This window comes from Rattus rattus, chromosome 1, assembly GCF_011064425.1.
Source record: "Rattus rattus isolate New Zealand chromosome 1, Rrattus_CSIRO_v1, whole genome shotgun sequence".
Taxonomy (NCBI): domain Eukaryota; kingdom Metazoa; phylum Chordata; class Mammalia; order Rodentia; family Muridae; genus Rattus; species Rattus rattus.
In genome coordinates this window covers 16,745,037-16,760,148 of record NC_046154.1, presented here as the reverse complement: position 1 = coordinate 16,760,148, position 15,112 = coordinate 16,745,037, and the positions used below count along the sequence as shown (strand labels likewise).

The 15,112-nt window shown below is 52.9% G+C and overlaps 1 protein-coding gene across 4 annotated transcripts; it reads right to left on the bottom strand.

Moving 5' to 3' along the window:
* Positions 1-88: 88 nt before the first annotated feature.
* LOC116886439 (chloride channel protein ClC-Ka) lies at positions 89-14,969 on the bottom strand. 4 transcript variants are annotated; one of them, XM_032887932.1, is made up of 20 exons: positions 14,937-14,969; positions 14,249-14,353; positions 13,521-13,649; positions 12,806-12,934; positions 11,934-12,073; positions 11,474-11,551; positions 11,313-11,391; positions 10,486-10,611; positions 8,989-9,073; positions 8,796-8,897; positions 8,136-8,220; positions 7,717-7,890; positions 6,266-6,335; positions 6,001-6,111; positions 5,069-5,282; positions 3,843-3,976; positions 2,626-2,714; positions 2,410-2,493; positions 740-826; positions 89-424 (listed from the first exon to the last, which is right to left on the bottom strand). In XM_032887932.1, exons 2-20 carry the CDS (start codon positions 14,346-14,348, stop codon positions 377-379), a joined length of 2,064 nt encoding a protein of 687 aa, XP_032743823.1. In that variant the 5' UTR covers positions 14,349-14,353; positions 14,937-14,969; the 3' UTR covers positions 89-376. The 4 variants fall into 4 exon arrangements, with proteins under 4 accessions (XP_032743823.1, XP_032743833.1, XP_032743840.1 ...); XM_032887942.1 differs by having other exon boundaries at positions 14,249-14,441; positions 14,937-14,955; XM_032887949.1 differs by lacking the exons at positions 12,806-12,934; positions 14,937-14,969 and having other exon boundaries at positions 14,249-14,348.
* Between the last annotated feature and the right edge of the window lie 143 nt (positions 14,970-15,112).

Genomic DNA, 15,112 nt, shown 5'->3' with positions numbered 1-15,112 from the left:
CGATGCCCCAAGAGCTTAACCTAGGCCAACACTAGAACCCAAGGGACCAAATGCAAACTCTTGAGGGAGAAAATGGGTGAACAGTGGCTCTGGGAACCAGCTTTACTTTTATTTTCTCAGGAGCTACTGGTTGTGGATAGATAATCCCAGAAGGGACATGCACCAGGGTAAGATTTGTCCCTTCCAGACCAGAGAGATGTTGTGCTCTCGGTGTAGGCCATGATGAATACGGAGTCCCGTTCAGCTGGGTAGAGCTGCCTGAGGCATTGGGGAGCAGAGCTGGGCTGGATGGGTGGGGGTAGGGAGGGAAAAGGGGTGGGGCTTGTGCAGCCTCTGCAGCCCTTAGCTGGGGTCCTGTTCCGACCCCAACGCTGGCTCACTTGGGGGCTGGTGGGTTGATCAAGGTGGAAATGGCTTTCTTCAGCTACAAGAGAGAGAAAAGGATAAGGTGGGGGGGTAGTGGAGACCCCTCTGGTCTCTATCCAGAGCACCCCCATAATGATGAAGATTTACTGCTGGTGCCTATCCCAACACACAGATAAGGGACTCTGAACCCAGGAGGTGGCAGGCTGGTAACTGACGACCCAGGCTCAGTGGCCACTTTAGTCCAAGGAAGGGCATACATCAGAGTTCTGTGTAGCTTTGAAAAGGGAACGTTGGTGCCCCCCCATCCCTTCCCCAAGCTCCCCCCCCACTCTTCCACCCCCACCTGCTCTGTCCACCCTCAAGACCCCAGTACCTCCACCCAGGACACAGAGCCCACAGCTTTGCCTCGTGACGTCACGAACAGCGACTGAAGGGTCAGCCGCTCAAAGAGGCTGTGTGCCTGCAGGGGGATTGAAAAGAAATGATGGAGTCAAGGACCCCTCTGCCCACACATCCTTCTCTAGCCTGGTGAGTGGAAGAGTCGAGTCCAGTCGTAGTGTCTAATCTGACCACTAGAGGGAGCCAGACACCACAAAAGAAGCAAGGCCTTAAGCAGAAGGAATCCTTTGGTCCAGGTTACCCGGACCTCAAGGGCATCAGACCCTGGCAAAAAAGTTGGAGCCATAGCTAGGTTCCTAGGCTTCGACTGTCACCCCACCTCCACCCCAAGTGTGTCCTCTGAGAGGCTAGGTAATCTCGCAGCTTTCTCACAGGAGTGTGGGGAAGGGCCTCAAATCCGGGTCCCTGCGTGATGCTAAAAACCTTCTTTACAAGTTTTTTGTTTGTTTAGTTTTTTAGACAGGGTCTCTCTATGTAGCCATGGCTGTCCTGGGACTCACTATGGAGACCAAGATGGCCTCAAACTCACACAGATTTTCCTGCCTCTGCCTCCCACGTGTTGGGATGAAAGGTGTGTGCCACCATGCCCAGAATATTGTTTATGTGCATGGGTGTTTTGTGCATGAATGACTGTGTACTACATGTATGACGTGCCTCTAGGGGCCAGAAGAGGGTGCTGACTCCTCTAGGACTGGAGCTGCCATGTGCTTGTTGAGAATTGAACCCTGGCACTGGAAGAACAGCCAGTGTTCCTAAAGCCGAGGCATCTCTCCAGCTCCACGGGATGCTCTGACTAGCAGCATGGGTGTCTGCCCACAAGCACGTGTTCCCCAAGCTCTCTCAGGTCCCGATCTCCTCTATACCTCTGTATTGTCTCAGGAACCCTGGCAGCGACCCAAGCTGGGGCTGCTGGGCACGTCTACAGGTGAGTGTGTGTGTGCGTGTGTGTGTGTGTGTGTGTGTGTGTGTGTGTGTGAGATGTACTGTGTATATGTGTTGTGTGTGTATGTGATGTGTTGTGTGTGTTGTATATGTGTATATGTGTTGTGTGTATGTACATGTGGTGTGTGTATGTGTGTGCGTGCATGTGTTATATATATATATGTTGTATGTGTATGGGCGTGTAATATGTGTGTATATGTGTGGTGTGTGTATGTGTGTGATGTGTGTATGTGTTGTGTGTGCTGTGTGTGTATATATGTTGTGTGTGTTACATGTGTGTATATGTGTTCTATGTGTGTATATGTGTTGTGTATATATGTACATGTGTATGCTGTCTGTATGTATGTATATGTGATGTGTATGTATGTGTGTACATATATGTGTGTGTTGTCTATGTGTATATGTGTAGTGTGAATAAATGTGTGTATATTGTGTGTTGAATGTATGTATATGTGTGCTGTATGTGTATATATGCATATATGTATGCATATATGTATGTGTATTGTGTGTTGTATGTGTGTATATGTATTGTTATGTGTTATGTGTGTATGTGGTGTGTGTGTATTGTTATGTGTTATGTGTGTATGTGGTGTGTGTGTATGTGTGTGTGTGTGTGTGTGTGTGTACACCCCTTCATAGAGGGAGGATGTGGAGCCTGAGTCCCCCATCAGGTCCTCCCTCTCCACCCATTTCCTCCCTTACCTGATACAGGGAGGTCTCTGGGGACAGCTGCAGGGTCACTGGCTGTGTGGGGCAGCCACCTGCCAAGACGTCCTGGAGAAAGCGCTGGGATTGGAGAAAGACAATGGAGCCTGAGCCAGCCTACAGTTCCCGGCCTCCTGACCCCCGAGCTCCTCTCTCCCTTCAGAGCCCTGCTCACACCCACACTCTGTCCCCACACCTGGCAGGGGTGCCCACCTCTTGGCCTGGAGCCCAGGAAGCTGGCTGGGTCTGGAGGGCTTGCACCAAGTGGGTCCGTTCCACAATGCCCACCAGGGTCTGAGACTCTAGGAAGCGCAGAGGAAGGGACTTGTTATAAAAATGGAAGTCACATTATATGAGTACCTACTATGTGCCACGAACATGCTGGGTGCCTCTTTGTAAAGATTTGATGGTTGTTTTTATTTTATGTATGAAGGTTTTGCCTGTATAAGCGCATTACACATATTATGTGCAGTGCCCACAATGGCCAGAAGATGGCGCCAGAGTCCACAGAACTAGAGTTAAGAATGGTAAGATGGCATGAGAGTGCTGGGAGCTAAGGCCAGGTCCGTAAGAACAGCCGCGATCTTAGGCGGTCTCTCTCCAGCCTCATGCTGGGTGTTCTTTTTTTTTTTTTTTTTTTTTGGAAAAAAATTTTATTAGATATATTTCTTTTCTTTTTTTTTTTTTGTCCTTTTTTTTTCGGAGCTGGGGACCAACCCAGGGCCTTGTGCTTCCTAGGCAAGCGCTCTACCACTGAGCTAAATCCCCAACCCCTAGATATATTTCTTTATTTACATTTCGAATGTTATTCCCTTTCCCGGTTTCCTGTCCATAAGCTCCCATCTCCTCCCCCCCCCTCCCCGATACGGGTATTCCCCCTATTCACCCCCTTACCGCCACCGCCCACCCCCGACATTCCCCTGCACTAGGTCCAACCTTGGCAGGACCAAGGGCTTTCCTCTTCCACTGGTGCCCCAACAAGGCTATTCCCTGTTACATATGATGCTAGGTGTTCTTAAGTGTCAGAGGAAATTTACAGAATTTTCAGTCTCCTAGGACCTTTCACCCGGTTTACAGATGAGGAAACACGGGCTGAGAGGCCCAGCAGGTAACTGCCCTGCCTCCTGGAACTGAGTTTTAGACACGGATATTTGGTGGCAGTGGTTGACTGTATCATCCTCGACTAGAATCCCAGGCTGATTTACAACGCCTTCCTGTCTCTAAACACCCGGACGTTAGCATAGTTATCATATCCATTTCATCCACGAATAAACCAAAGCACAGAGAAGCGAAGGACATGCCCCAGGTCACACAACAGTCTGGATTCAGAGGCACATCTAACACCCTGCCTGCCCTTGCTGCCCTGATACTTAGAGGGAATCCCCGCCCAGCCCCCCACGCAATGCCCCATTCCCACCCCAGCTGAATACCTCTGGTCTCCACCAAGGGATATTGAGACACTTCTGTAGAGGTCACAACTTTGATCACTTCCTCCAGGGGCGTGTCCTTGGCCAGCGTGGTGAGGTTACAGTTCATGAAGTGTTCCACAGTTACAGGGTAGGAGCTGTGGGCAGAGGGAGGCAGGTAGCAGGCTCTGAAGTGGGAGGGGTGCTGGCCCCCAGGACAAGACAGGGAACCTTGCTGGGAGAGTACCCACGTGTGATAGCCGATAGCTTAATGTTTACCTTCCACTTAGCAAGATATGGGAAAGAGACCTCAGCAAAATAGTTTCTAGGCTGCGTCAGTTGTCCCTAAGTGTGGGCAGTGCCATCCCATGAGCTATTGTCCTGGACTTAATACTACGAGGTGAGCACCAGCATTTATATCTCTCTCTGCTTGGTAGACGCAATATGACCGGCTGACTCACATTCCTGCCGCCATGCCTTCCCCACCACGATGGACTGTGCACCCTTCAGACTGTGAGCCAGCATAAACCCAGACTTCCTCGAGTTGCTTCTGTTGGGTGTTTTATTGTACCAAGGAGAAACGTTACAAATATTTTTGGTTTCTGAATGCAAGACCAGGGGGACTGAAGGAATGAGTAATGCTTAGGACTCTGCGATGGGAAAGAACATAGAGAGACAGATTCATTAATGGGAATATTCTGTGTTCCCCGGTCCTTCAACACCAGCTTCAGTGGCAGCTGAATCGCCCCACAGAATCCTGCCTTAAACAAATTATTATTTTAGTTTTGCTTTTTTCTCGTGCCTGAGAGAAGTTAATAGAAGGTTTGAGAGCATGAGAAAAGTCACTCTCACAGGACAGCGAGGTAACAGGTCTGAAGCAGGACAGAAGCTTGCAGGAGGTTGCAGCTGGATCTAGACCCAGAAGAGCTTGAACCTCAATCATGGCTGCTTTGAGAACAGAAACTGCCGGGTGAGGAAGGACCTCTGACCCCATCTGTATCCCAGCTCCTGACCACCTAGCTGAGCCAGTGGAGCAAGAGAGGGAGGAGAGAGGCCTCCTCTAGCTGGTGCTCAACCTTCATGTGACTGAAGTAAGACTTGTCAGGCTCTGGCTTTCTCTCCCAGCCCATCAGGCTCTGGGGAGGTCAAGGGCCAGATAAAGGGCTGAGGACAATTGCAGTGGTGTTGGGGGGGGGGTCCCTTGACTTCCACACCATCCTGGACATCCCATTGCTCAGGCCCAGGCTCACCCAATCTGTCGGCCACGGATCCACGGCAGGTACGGCAGTTTCTTGGCCATGATGGTGCCATCGTAGAAAGAGGGCTGACAGTTTTGAGAGATGGCATTGGCCGCCAGCACGGCCATCAGCACAGGCAGTGCATGAACAATCTGGCCGGTCAGCTCAAAGGCCAGCAGTGCTGTGGAGATGGTGTGGGTCACCGCCCCCGAGAAGGCAGCAGCACCTGCAGGGTCAGAACCACAGTGGGTGACTCCGGCCAGGGGCAGGGTTCACCCACAGGGCAAGGTGGGTATAGTGTGACTGTGGCTAGAGGCAGAAATGTCTGAAGTGCATACGCTGGAAGCTGCTAAAGTGCCCAGGCATGGCAGGAGAGAAGGGATACAGAGGGGCTGGGGGATGGGAAATAGAGCTAAGAAAATGGCGTATGCCTTTAATCCCAGCACTCAGGAGACAGAGGCAGGCAGATCTCTGAGTTCAATGAGGCTGGTTTACAGAATGGCTTCCAGGACGGCTATACAGAGAAACCCTAGAGAGAGAGGGGGGGGGGAGAGACAGACAGACAGACAGAGACAGAGAGACAGAGACAGAGAGACAGAGACAGAGAGACAGAGACACACAGAGACTGAGAGACAGACAGAGACTGAGAGACAGACATAGACTCAGAGACAGAGACAGACAGAGACACAGAGACTGAGAGACAGAGACAGAGAGACAGAAAGACAGAGAAACAGAAAGACAGAGAGAGACAGAGACACAGAGACACAGACATGGAGAAGAGAGACAGAGATGAGAGATGAGAGAGGGACTTTGGGAGTGGACGGGGCTTTAGAAGTTGGGAGGCACACTGTACAATTCACTCCACGCCATACACAAACACCAGCCCCTTCATTCATATGCTAGACCTGGAGGTCTTCCCACTCAAAGGGCCCAAGTTCACTCACCTGCCAGAGCATAGCCCCCAGGCATGATGGGGTTGACCTCTCCACCAGCCACAATGCCCTCTGGGAAGGCGACAGACAGGGCTTCTCCCAAGAGGCGCCCAATGGCAGCTCCTGCCATAGACTCAGAGTGAAGGAGCAGTCAGGCAGACCTGATCCCCAAGACCCTCGAACCCTGCCTCATTCTCGTACCACCCTGGGAGACAGATGGTATGTGGGAGTCGGGGTTATGTCCCGTGCCCTTGCACCTCCGGGGGTCCAGACTCACCAATGATGAATATGGGCATGAAATACCCAGCAGGCATGGGGATCGTGGTAGCCAGAATCAGCATCCAGAACTGTGTAGGAGAGGGGACCAGAGGGCAGAGGTTATGGGCAACAGAGGCAGAAGTAAACGGGGGTGGGGGGCATGGGACAGAAATGGGAGTTTCTCAGAGAAAAGGATGCCTATGCTGGACCTGCAGTCCTGACTGGAATTACAGATGACATCAAACAGGGGAAGCAGGGCTGGAGAGATGGCTCAGCAGTGAAGAACACTGACTGCTCTTCCAGAGGTCCTGAGTTCAAATCCCAGCAACCACATGGTGGTTCACAGCCATCTATAATGGGATCTGATGCCCTCTTCTGGTGTGTCTGAAGACAGCTACAGTGTACTCATATACATAAAGTAAATAAATATTAAAAAAAAAAACAGGGGAAGTAACCAAACCCTATTAAAGGGCCCACTGTGTGCTGGGTACATGTTAGGTCATTCATTTTCTTGCCCTTAACCTGCTCTTTGGGTAGAAAGAGTAACTACGGGGTTGGGGATTTAGCTCAGTGGTAGAGCACTTGCCTAGCAAGCGCAAGGCCCTGGGTTCGGTCCCCAGCTCCGAAATAAAAGAAAGGAAAAAAAAAAAGAGTAACTACTCCATTGCCTCATGTTTTTTTTAAAAGATTTTATTTATTTACTATATGTATGTATGTGAGCACCCTGTCACTATCTTCAGACACACAAGAAGAGGGCATCGGATCCCATTATAGATGGTTGTGAGCCACCATGTGGTTGCTGGGATTTGAACTCAGGACCTCTGGATGAGCAGTCAGTGCTCTAACCACTGAGCCATCTCTCCAGCCCAACGTTTTTTAAAAATTATTCTTCATCGCTTCATTTTTAAAAGTGCGTGTACAAATTTGTACGTGTGTGTGTGTGTGTGTGTGTGTGTGTGTGTGCCCATGCGCGCGAGCACACGTGCATGCGTGCAGGTCAGAGGACAAGCTCTGGTGTTATGCTTAGAACTGCTGTACACCTCCTTTGAGAGAGTCTCTCACTGACCAATTGGTTGGACACACAGATCAGCGAGCCCTATGGGGACCTCCTGAGCCCACCTCTCCAGGGCTGGGGTCGTTTTTTCCAAGCATGCCCACCTCCTTAAGGACGCCGAGCTACTTCACTGTATAGATGAAGAAACTGAGTTAAAAGTAAAAAGAAGGGGTTGGGGATTTAGCCCAGGGGTAGAGCCCTTGCCCAGGAAGCGGAAGGCCCTGGGTTCGGCCCCCAGCCCTAAAAAAAAAAAAAAAAAAAAAAAAAAAAAAAAAAAAAAAAAAGTAAAAAGAAGCTAATGTGACTTCCCTAGGAGCACAGTGGGCCAGGCTCAGGTTGTAAGGGGACAGTGTTCCAGTGTCCGTCCGTGGAGGCAGCCCTGTCCTACCCCAGATCTGTGTACAGGAGGGACCCACCTTCATGACCAGGAAGAAGGCCAGAGTCCCAAAGATGGTGAACCGTGGGTGACACCATTCCAACCACAGGTTCTGGGGGTCCGGCTCTGCAGGCCAGGGTGGGGATGAGTTTCGGGTCATCAGTGCCCAAGAGTTGTTGTCAAACAGAGAGTGCAAATGCTCTGCCATGGACAGCTGTGGCAGAGGCAGTGGGAGGGGGGTCAGCAGGTCCCCAGCTGTCCCATCACCCACCTGAGTCTACTATTCTACCTCCTCCCAGCTGAGGACCCTGAGGATGGCCCTGCTGTTGCTGAAATATAAGCTGATCAAGGACCCCAGGGATCTCCCCTGGAGAGTTTGGTCGGGGAATGACTCCGACCTACACCGAGGAGACGGTCAATGGGGCTCACCACCCATCCCAGTAGCTCAGAGCCCCTTACCCGGGAAGCCATGAAGCGACCCACACCAGGTGGATAGGTGATGGAGGCCAGGATCAGGGCAACCAGAGCTGCGTAGGACGGCTTGCTGTGAGAGAAATGGAGATCTCTCTGTTGGCCCCATCTCCTTCCCCCACAATGTAGGGAGACAAGATGGCGCCCAAGCAAAGACAAAACGACAACCCCAGGGATCACAATGAGGAAAGAGCTACCGAGGTGGGCAAGGGCTGAAAACCTGACAGACCCCCTTCAGGGAGGAAGGTGGGGGAGCCCAGGGGGAGGGGTATGGTAAGAGGAGGGCTGAGTGTGAGGGTTTGGGACAGAGGGGGACAGCGAGGACAGACCTGCCAGGCCAGGGTGGGGATTGATTGGCCTTGCTAGGTCAGGAGGGAGGAAGAGGAACTCCAAGACCAGGGTCAGAGGAGGCTCAGAGAGAAGAGGAGACAATGAATGCTGGGAAGGGTCCCATGATGGGCTTGGTTTGCAGTCAGTGGGTCAAGAGATGTGGGACTTAGCCGGGGTGGATATTAGTGAAGAAATGGATACCATGATTGAGGCGTTCCATAGAAGATACCTAAAGGACCAGTGGGTAAGATACTAACGCAGGGGTGGGGCTTTCTACAAAAGGTTGGGAGTGGGTGTCCTCTGCTGGCCTTCACCCACCTTGTAGCCAACAGTCTGGAGGTGTACCGATTGGTCTTGATAAAGCGGAGAAAAGTTCTCTGACAGAACAGGTACGCGCAGCTCAGGACCCCGCAGATGAACCTGACGGTGGCGGTGAGGGTGAATCTGGAGCTGCCCCAGTTCATGCCTGGAGGAGCTCAGTTGGGCTGTCAGGGCCCGAGACCCCACTCACCCCAGAGCCACAAAGAAGAAGATTTCAGGCAGGTCAAAGGGCACATCCACTCGGAATCTGGTCTTGTAGATGGAGGTGATGGTCTCTGGGGGGAAGGTGGGAGCGGGGGGTCAGAGGTCACACTCCTCCCCACCCAAATCATCTTTCAGAATAATCCATACCAGGAAGATGCCCTGAGAGCAAATGACTCTGGCCCTGAACCTGGGCCTGCCATTCAGACACCCTTAGCACTTTCCACCCTTAGAGCCTTTCTCTCAACCCAGCACCACTAGCTCCCTTCAGTCTACCTAGACGCTCAAGGAGAGAGGTGCTAGCAACTAAGATTCCCCAAGAAAACTCAGTGTCCGACAGGAAGATTCGGTAAACAGGAACCCTGACATCAGAAGATTTTCTATATCTGCACCTGTCCTCTTCTCTCAGCTTCTCCTCAAGTTGTGGCCCTACCAGTTTTGGGCAAAATATAAGTAAATTTGTCACTCCATTTCTGCGTCTGTCATGTCATTTCCTCTCCAGGGTGAGTGTCTCAGCACAGAGCACCCGTTGTGACCGGGTGCTACTCTGACAACACTTTAACGATCAAGAACCGACCAGGGTCTATCGGGATTTAGCGCTGTTCTTGGGAGGAACAGTTTGCTCAGGGACGGGAGAGGAGACACGTCAAGGTCAAAGGAGTCACTTGTAGTGTCCCTCTCAAAGACCACGTGGAGATCCTCGAGGTGTCCGATCGTGTTAACACAGCCTTCTACCCAGAGGAGATTTTCAATATCTTCTGACCTTGGCTGCTGTGTGTACTCTGCTCACGGGCACACGGCCTGTGGCTCCTCTCTTAGCCTGCGTGTTTTAGCTGCTCTTAGTGGAACATACACACCATTTCAGAGACAGTACAGCACCGCCAGGCCCTCGAGCCTGACGAATGGACACAAAAATGGAGGGGGGGGTTGTAGTGAGGGTCACAGCCACGAAGATTCCTATAGGAAAATTCCATGCTGGGCGTGAAGATGTCCTGACCCCAGAAACAGGACTGCTCACATGCATGTGTTTTCTGGATTTTGTTTAACCTTCTCCATGACGCTGTAGTGACCAAGGTGCAGAGAGACTAAGAATATCCCTCCAGTGTCACCCAAAGCCATCTAAGTCACACACATATGGGTGTGCACATTCATTCATATTCATTCTCATTCATATTCATATTCATTCTCTCTCTCTCTCTCTCTCTCTCTCTCTCTCTCTCTCTCTCTCTCTCTCTCTCGTGATTTTTCTTTTAGTATAGTTAAGTATTCAGACACAGAGAGTTAGACTTTATGGCTAGATGCTCCAGAAACCAAGGTGGAGGAGGAGGAGGAAAAGGGGGAGGGAAGGAAAGAAAGAAGGAAGGAAGGAAGGAAGGAAGGAAGGAAGGAAGGAAGAGGTGAATGGAGTTGGGAAGGAAGGAGGAGTCAATGGGGGAGGAGTCACAGAAGAGGGAGGATGGAGACTAGGTCCCAATATGGCGCTCACCCTGTTCACTGTTGAAGACCCCCAGGAGACGGAACATGAAGGCCCCACAGGTGGCGGCGAAGAAGCCCCTCCAGTAATTCCAGACGGAGAAGTGAGAGGACATGACCTCGATGCTGAACAGGACACCTAGGGGACACACGGCTCAGGAGGACCCCTTTTCCTTGGCTCTAGGATGTGGGGAGCCACTTTCTCCTTGACCTGCTGCTTGCTGCCTGGAGAACTGGAGGCCCCCTATCGCCTTTGTCCTTGACTCAAACAGAGAAGGTCAGCATATCCCCACCCCCACCTATGGGGTGGGTGTTAGCATTTTGTCAAAGCTCCGCCCCACAGTTACCTGGCAACAACCAGGTGTGCCTGACTCACTATAAAAGGGGTTGCTTGCCCCAACCCCTCTTGTTCTCTCTCTTGCTCTCTTACCCTCTTCTCCCTTTAACCTTTCTCTCCCCACCTTCTCTGCCCCTACTACCCTCTTAACTCCCCTCCCCATGCCCTGAATAAACCGTTCTATACTGTACCGTGGTATGGTGGCTGTTCCCTCGTGAGGGAAGGGATGTTTCAGCGTGCGCCCGCAGACCCCAACCTTACCACACCTCCATAGAACATATCCCCCCTCTCTTTATCTTTTTATAAACACATCAGTAGGGCCATGAGGCTTTCCGTTTTTCCAGCCCAGGAAACCAGGCATGAGTTCATAAGAAGGGTGGCTGCGCATATGGAAGGATTGAAGGTTCTCCTGCCTGGATCAGGAGCCATCTGAGGGACCTGATCAAACTGGAGGGGACAGGCCCATGGGAGCTACCGGGTGACTGAGAGGACGGAACCCTCACCGCTGAAGGGGGCTGCGAAAACTGTGGCCACGCCCACTGCCGCTGCCGCCGAGAGCATTTCAATTTCCTTGGCCTTGTTCTGGGGGAAAACAGAACCCCAGGTTCAGAACTAGCTTACTTCCCCTTCTAGTCTCAAAGGGGCTTTTTCTTGTCCCCCTCACCTCAGTTTCCCCAATGGTCTTGGCGCGCACTCGGCCCAGATAAGCAGAAATCATCACGCTCAGGTGCACGAAGGGGCCCTGAGGGGGAGAGGCTTGATGCGGGACAAGAGTACATGTCCTGGGGAAAATGAGTCCTTCCCCCCTCCCCTCTCCTCCTCCTCTCCCTCCTCTCCCTCTCCCTCCTCTCCCTTCTTCTCCTCCTTTCCCTCCTCTTCCTCTCCTCCTCCTCTTCCTCCTCCCCCCTCGTCTTCCTCCCCCTCCTCCTCTCTTTCCTTAAGGCCCAGGGTGAACAGAGCCACAAGCCTGGCCCAAAGACAAAGTCACCATCATTTACACCCTTGTCTCCGGCCAACCCCAAACCCCAGGGCTACCCTGAGATGCATCTTGTCACACGTGGAGACTTAGCTGTGCTTCCAGAGGCATGGAGACAGAGGGAGGAAGGGGTCCGCCTAGTTCATACCACTTTGCCTAGGAAGATGGTACTGCCTGTTGCCAGGGTGCAGGAGAGGCCCACCACCTTGGCCCCGAAGTTCTTGATGTCTAGGTAGTCCTCCAGGACCACACCGGACAGCATGGTCTTCAGCTCTGGGAGTCCAGACCCTGGGGCCAGGGAAAGGCAATGTATACACTGTCCCATTCTCTCTCTCTCCCACTTCTCCTCCAATACCAACCCTGCTTAGCAAGATCAGAGAAAGTCAGGCGTGTCTCCAAGGTACAGCTGCCCCTTTCTCTCAAGAAGGTCTCATTGTCTGAGCCCAGACTAGCCTGGAACTGGCAGCCAGTCTCCTGCTTCTACTTCCCAAATACTGCTATTCCAAGCAAGAACCTCCATGCCCAGCACAGACCAAACACACAGCACTCTTTGGCATCACCCCCTGGACCTCACAGATGCTGAAAGGAAGATTTCATAACTTCAGCTATCAGGAGAGAGAACAGAGGGTCTGAGGGGACCTTGAAGTTGGTAGCAGCAGGGTGGGGACCCAGAGATTATCAGGCCACTCCCAGAGACACCTGGGAGATCTTCCTGGGCTTCGGCTAAAGGCTGCTGTAGGGGCTGGGAGCCTGCTGCTTCCTTCAGCACAGCGGTGACATGAGCTGTGCTCCTGCAAGTGACCAGCCACCAATCTTTTTTATTAGCCCAGAGGAGCCTAGGGAAGTCTGCTGTCCTCTCCCAGTGTGACTTTGGGTAAGTGGCTGATCTCTTCCAAGCCTGCTCCCCTACAGATCAGTCTCCCCCCGCCCCCAGAAGCCTCACAGGATGTGGGAAGGTTTGGACCCATGGAGCCTGCAGGACAAGGTCGGTTGGCCAGAGACCAGGTGACCATGACTCACCTCCAGAGAAGGGTGTGATGCTCTGTGAGAAGCCGGAGGAGAAGGACAGAAGAGCCACAGGGTAGACGGTCCAGGAGAGGTACCGGAGCAAGTGGCCGTCCCCAACCTCCCTATATAGCCATTTGTGTGCTGGAAATGGCCAGCAGTCAGAGAGCCACCCAGAGCCTCAGCCCTGGGGGCAGACACTATGATGCCCACTTATAAACCAGGAAAGGGCCCAAGGCCACCCTCTGAGCTGAGGGTGACCAGGTTCCTAGGTCTATATCTGGTTTCCAACTTCCTGTTTGTGGGACTTCAGCTCAGTGACTTGACTGGGCCTCAGTTTCCCATCTGTCCAGTAGCCAGTGATGGCACCTCCCCAAACTCCCCAACCCCGGGTCCCTAAATGACGAAAAGGGGGCTTAGAAGTGTGAGTGCCCACTGGGCAGTCATCATGGAGAAAGAGGGAAAGCAGGGATAGGACAGTAACCATAAGTAGAGCCTCCCAAGAGGCATTAGGGATCTTTCCCATTGTGCAGATGGCTGAGGCTCAGAGAGGGGAAGGAACCTTGCCAGGGTCACACAGCTGGTGAGATGCGAAGCCAGCACCAACTCCAGGCCTGGCTCCCCACAGCCCCTCCCCCACACCTCATTGCCCATGGCGGTCCAGCTGGCATCCCAAGCGTGTATAGGAATCCCACTGCCCCGAGCTATGTGCGTGCCCGGGAGGCCTTACCTCTGACCACACGTCCAATGGCAAAGTTCATGGCATAGCTGATCAGAGCCATGAGCACCCCGAGAGCCACCAGGAAGTACCAGTCCTCACCCACACGGAACAGCCGCTCTTTCAGCCACTCTAGGCCCCCTGGACAGGACACTGGGGTCACAGCTCCTTCCCTGAAGGCTGCTCAAGCTCTTGCTTTGGGAGTAGCCAAAGCAAGCTAGGAGCCCAGAGCTCCAGTCTGGGGTGATGAGAGGGGCTCTGGCTCATGGAAGGGGCTGAGCAGGATGCGTAGAAAGTGACGTAGGTTTCAGGAAGGTGTCCCTCCACTTCAGTCACACTGGGACCTCACAGAAAGTTGATCAAGGTGGCAGAGAAGGGGGCTGGTACTATACCTCTTACTGTTATCTCATTAGGGTCTGAGACTTAGCAACCATGAAGGGAAGCATAAGACCCTGTCACCCCCAGGGCCTGCAGACCATCTGCACTTCAGGCCCCCAGCTATCCCCTTGGTCACTGACTGCCAGCCCAGCCTAGAAGATGACTTCCTCTGGCTGTAGGCATCAGCACTGGGGCCTGTGCTCTGCCACTTTCTGGGGTCTCTGCTTTCTCTGCCAACAGTGAGGATGGTCAGGTTCTAAGTAGGCAGACAGAAGTGAACAAGGTGGTCTTGAGTCTAGGCTCCCTGATGTCCTAAGGGAACCTCGTGGGTAAGGGGGAGGGGAAGGGAGAACAGCTCTCACTTCTGACGCCTCGGCGGATGCGTGGACACGGCCCCCATAGCTCTTGCAGAGTTACTGGCTTCCCAGAGGAGCCCTCACGCAGCCCCACGAGTTCTTCCATCCGTCCTGTGATTACAGGTCCACAACTGCTTGGTGACAGCAGCTCTGTGCCCACGTCCTGCTTCTAGGTTCCTGCAAGACTCCACCTTCCGAACTGAAGCCAGAGGCTGATGCTGTTGGGTGCTCGTGGGTTGCCGGTGTGTAGGGTGTTATCTGGAGGGTTCGCCCGTCTCCCTGTGCCCTCTCTACAAAGGCTCTGATACCTAGGAGGGGCCTGTGCACTGCCTGTGTGGAGTGGAACTTTTAAATCCCATCCATGTCGGGAAGCAGGTGGGATGGGGTTAGGTTCCTAATCCCCTTCAGAAACTCTTCCAGGCTGTGGCCATGCTGCCGCTCTTCTGGGACTTAGGCACTCATTTTGCTGTCACCCTGTCCCCATAGACCGCTCTAATGCCCCAGACCCATCCCTCAGTATCCTCTATTCCTCAGCTCAGTTCCACAGAAAGCAGGAAGCCTCCAGACCCAGAAGGAGGTCCTTGAGGGGTGATGAGCTGCCCTCACTGGTCCTATCTACATCCTCCCTGCCTGCCCTGATGCCGGCAGGCCCCACCCAAGTTCAAGTCAGCGCCTGCCTTCTCGGGCTCCTTACCTCTCAGTCCACCCTGCAGAGGTCCTGCGTGGCTGGCGCAACTCTAACACAGCCTCTTTGTTCAGTGCCTCGTGCACCGGGGCAGGTGTGCATTCCACCAATCAACACCCTCCCCTCCCCCTCCCCGGCTTGAGTTTACGGTGACCACTAAGAATGTTCCAGACAAACCAACCAGA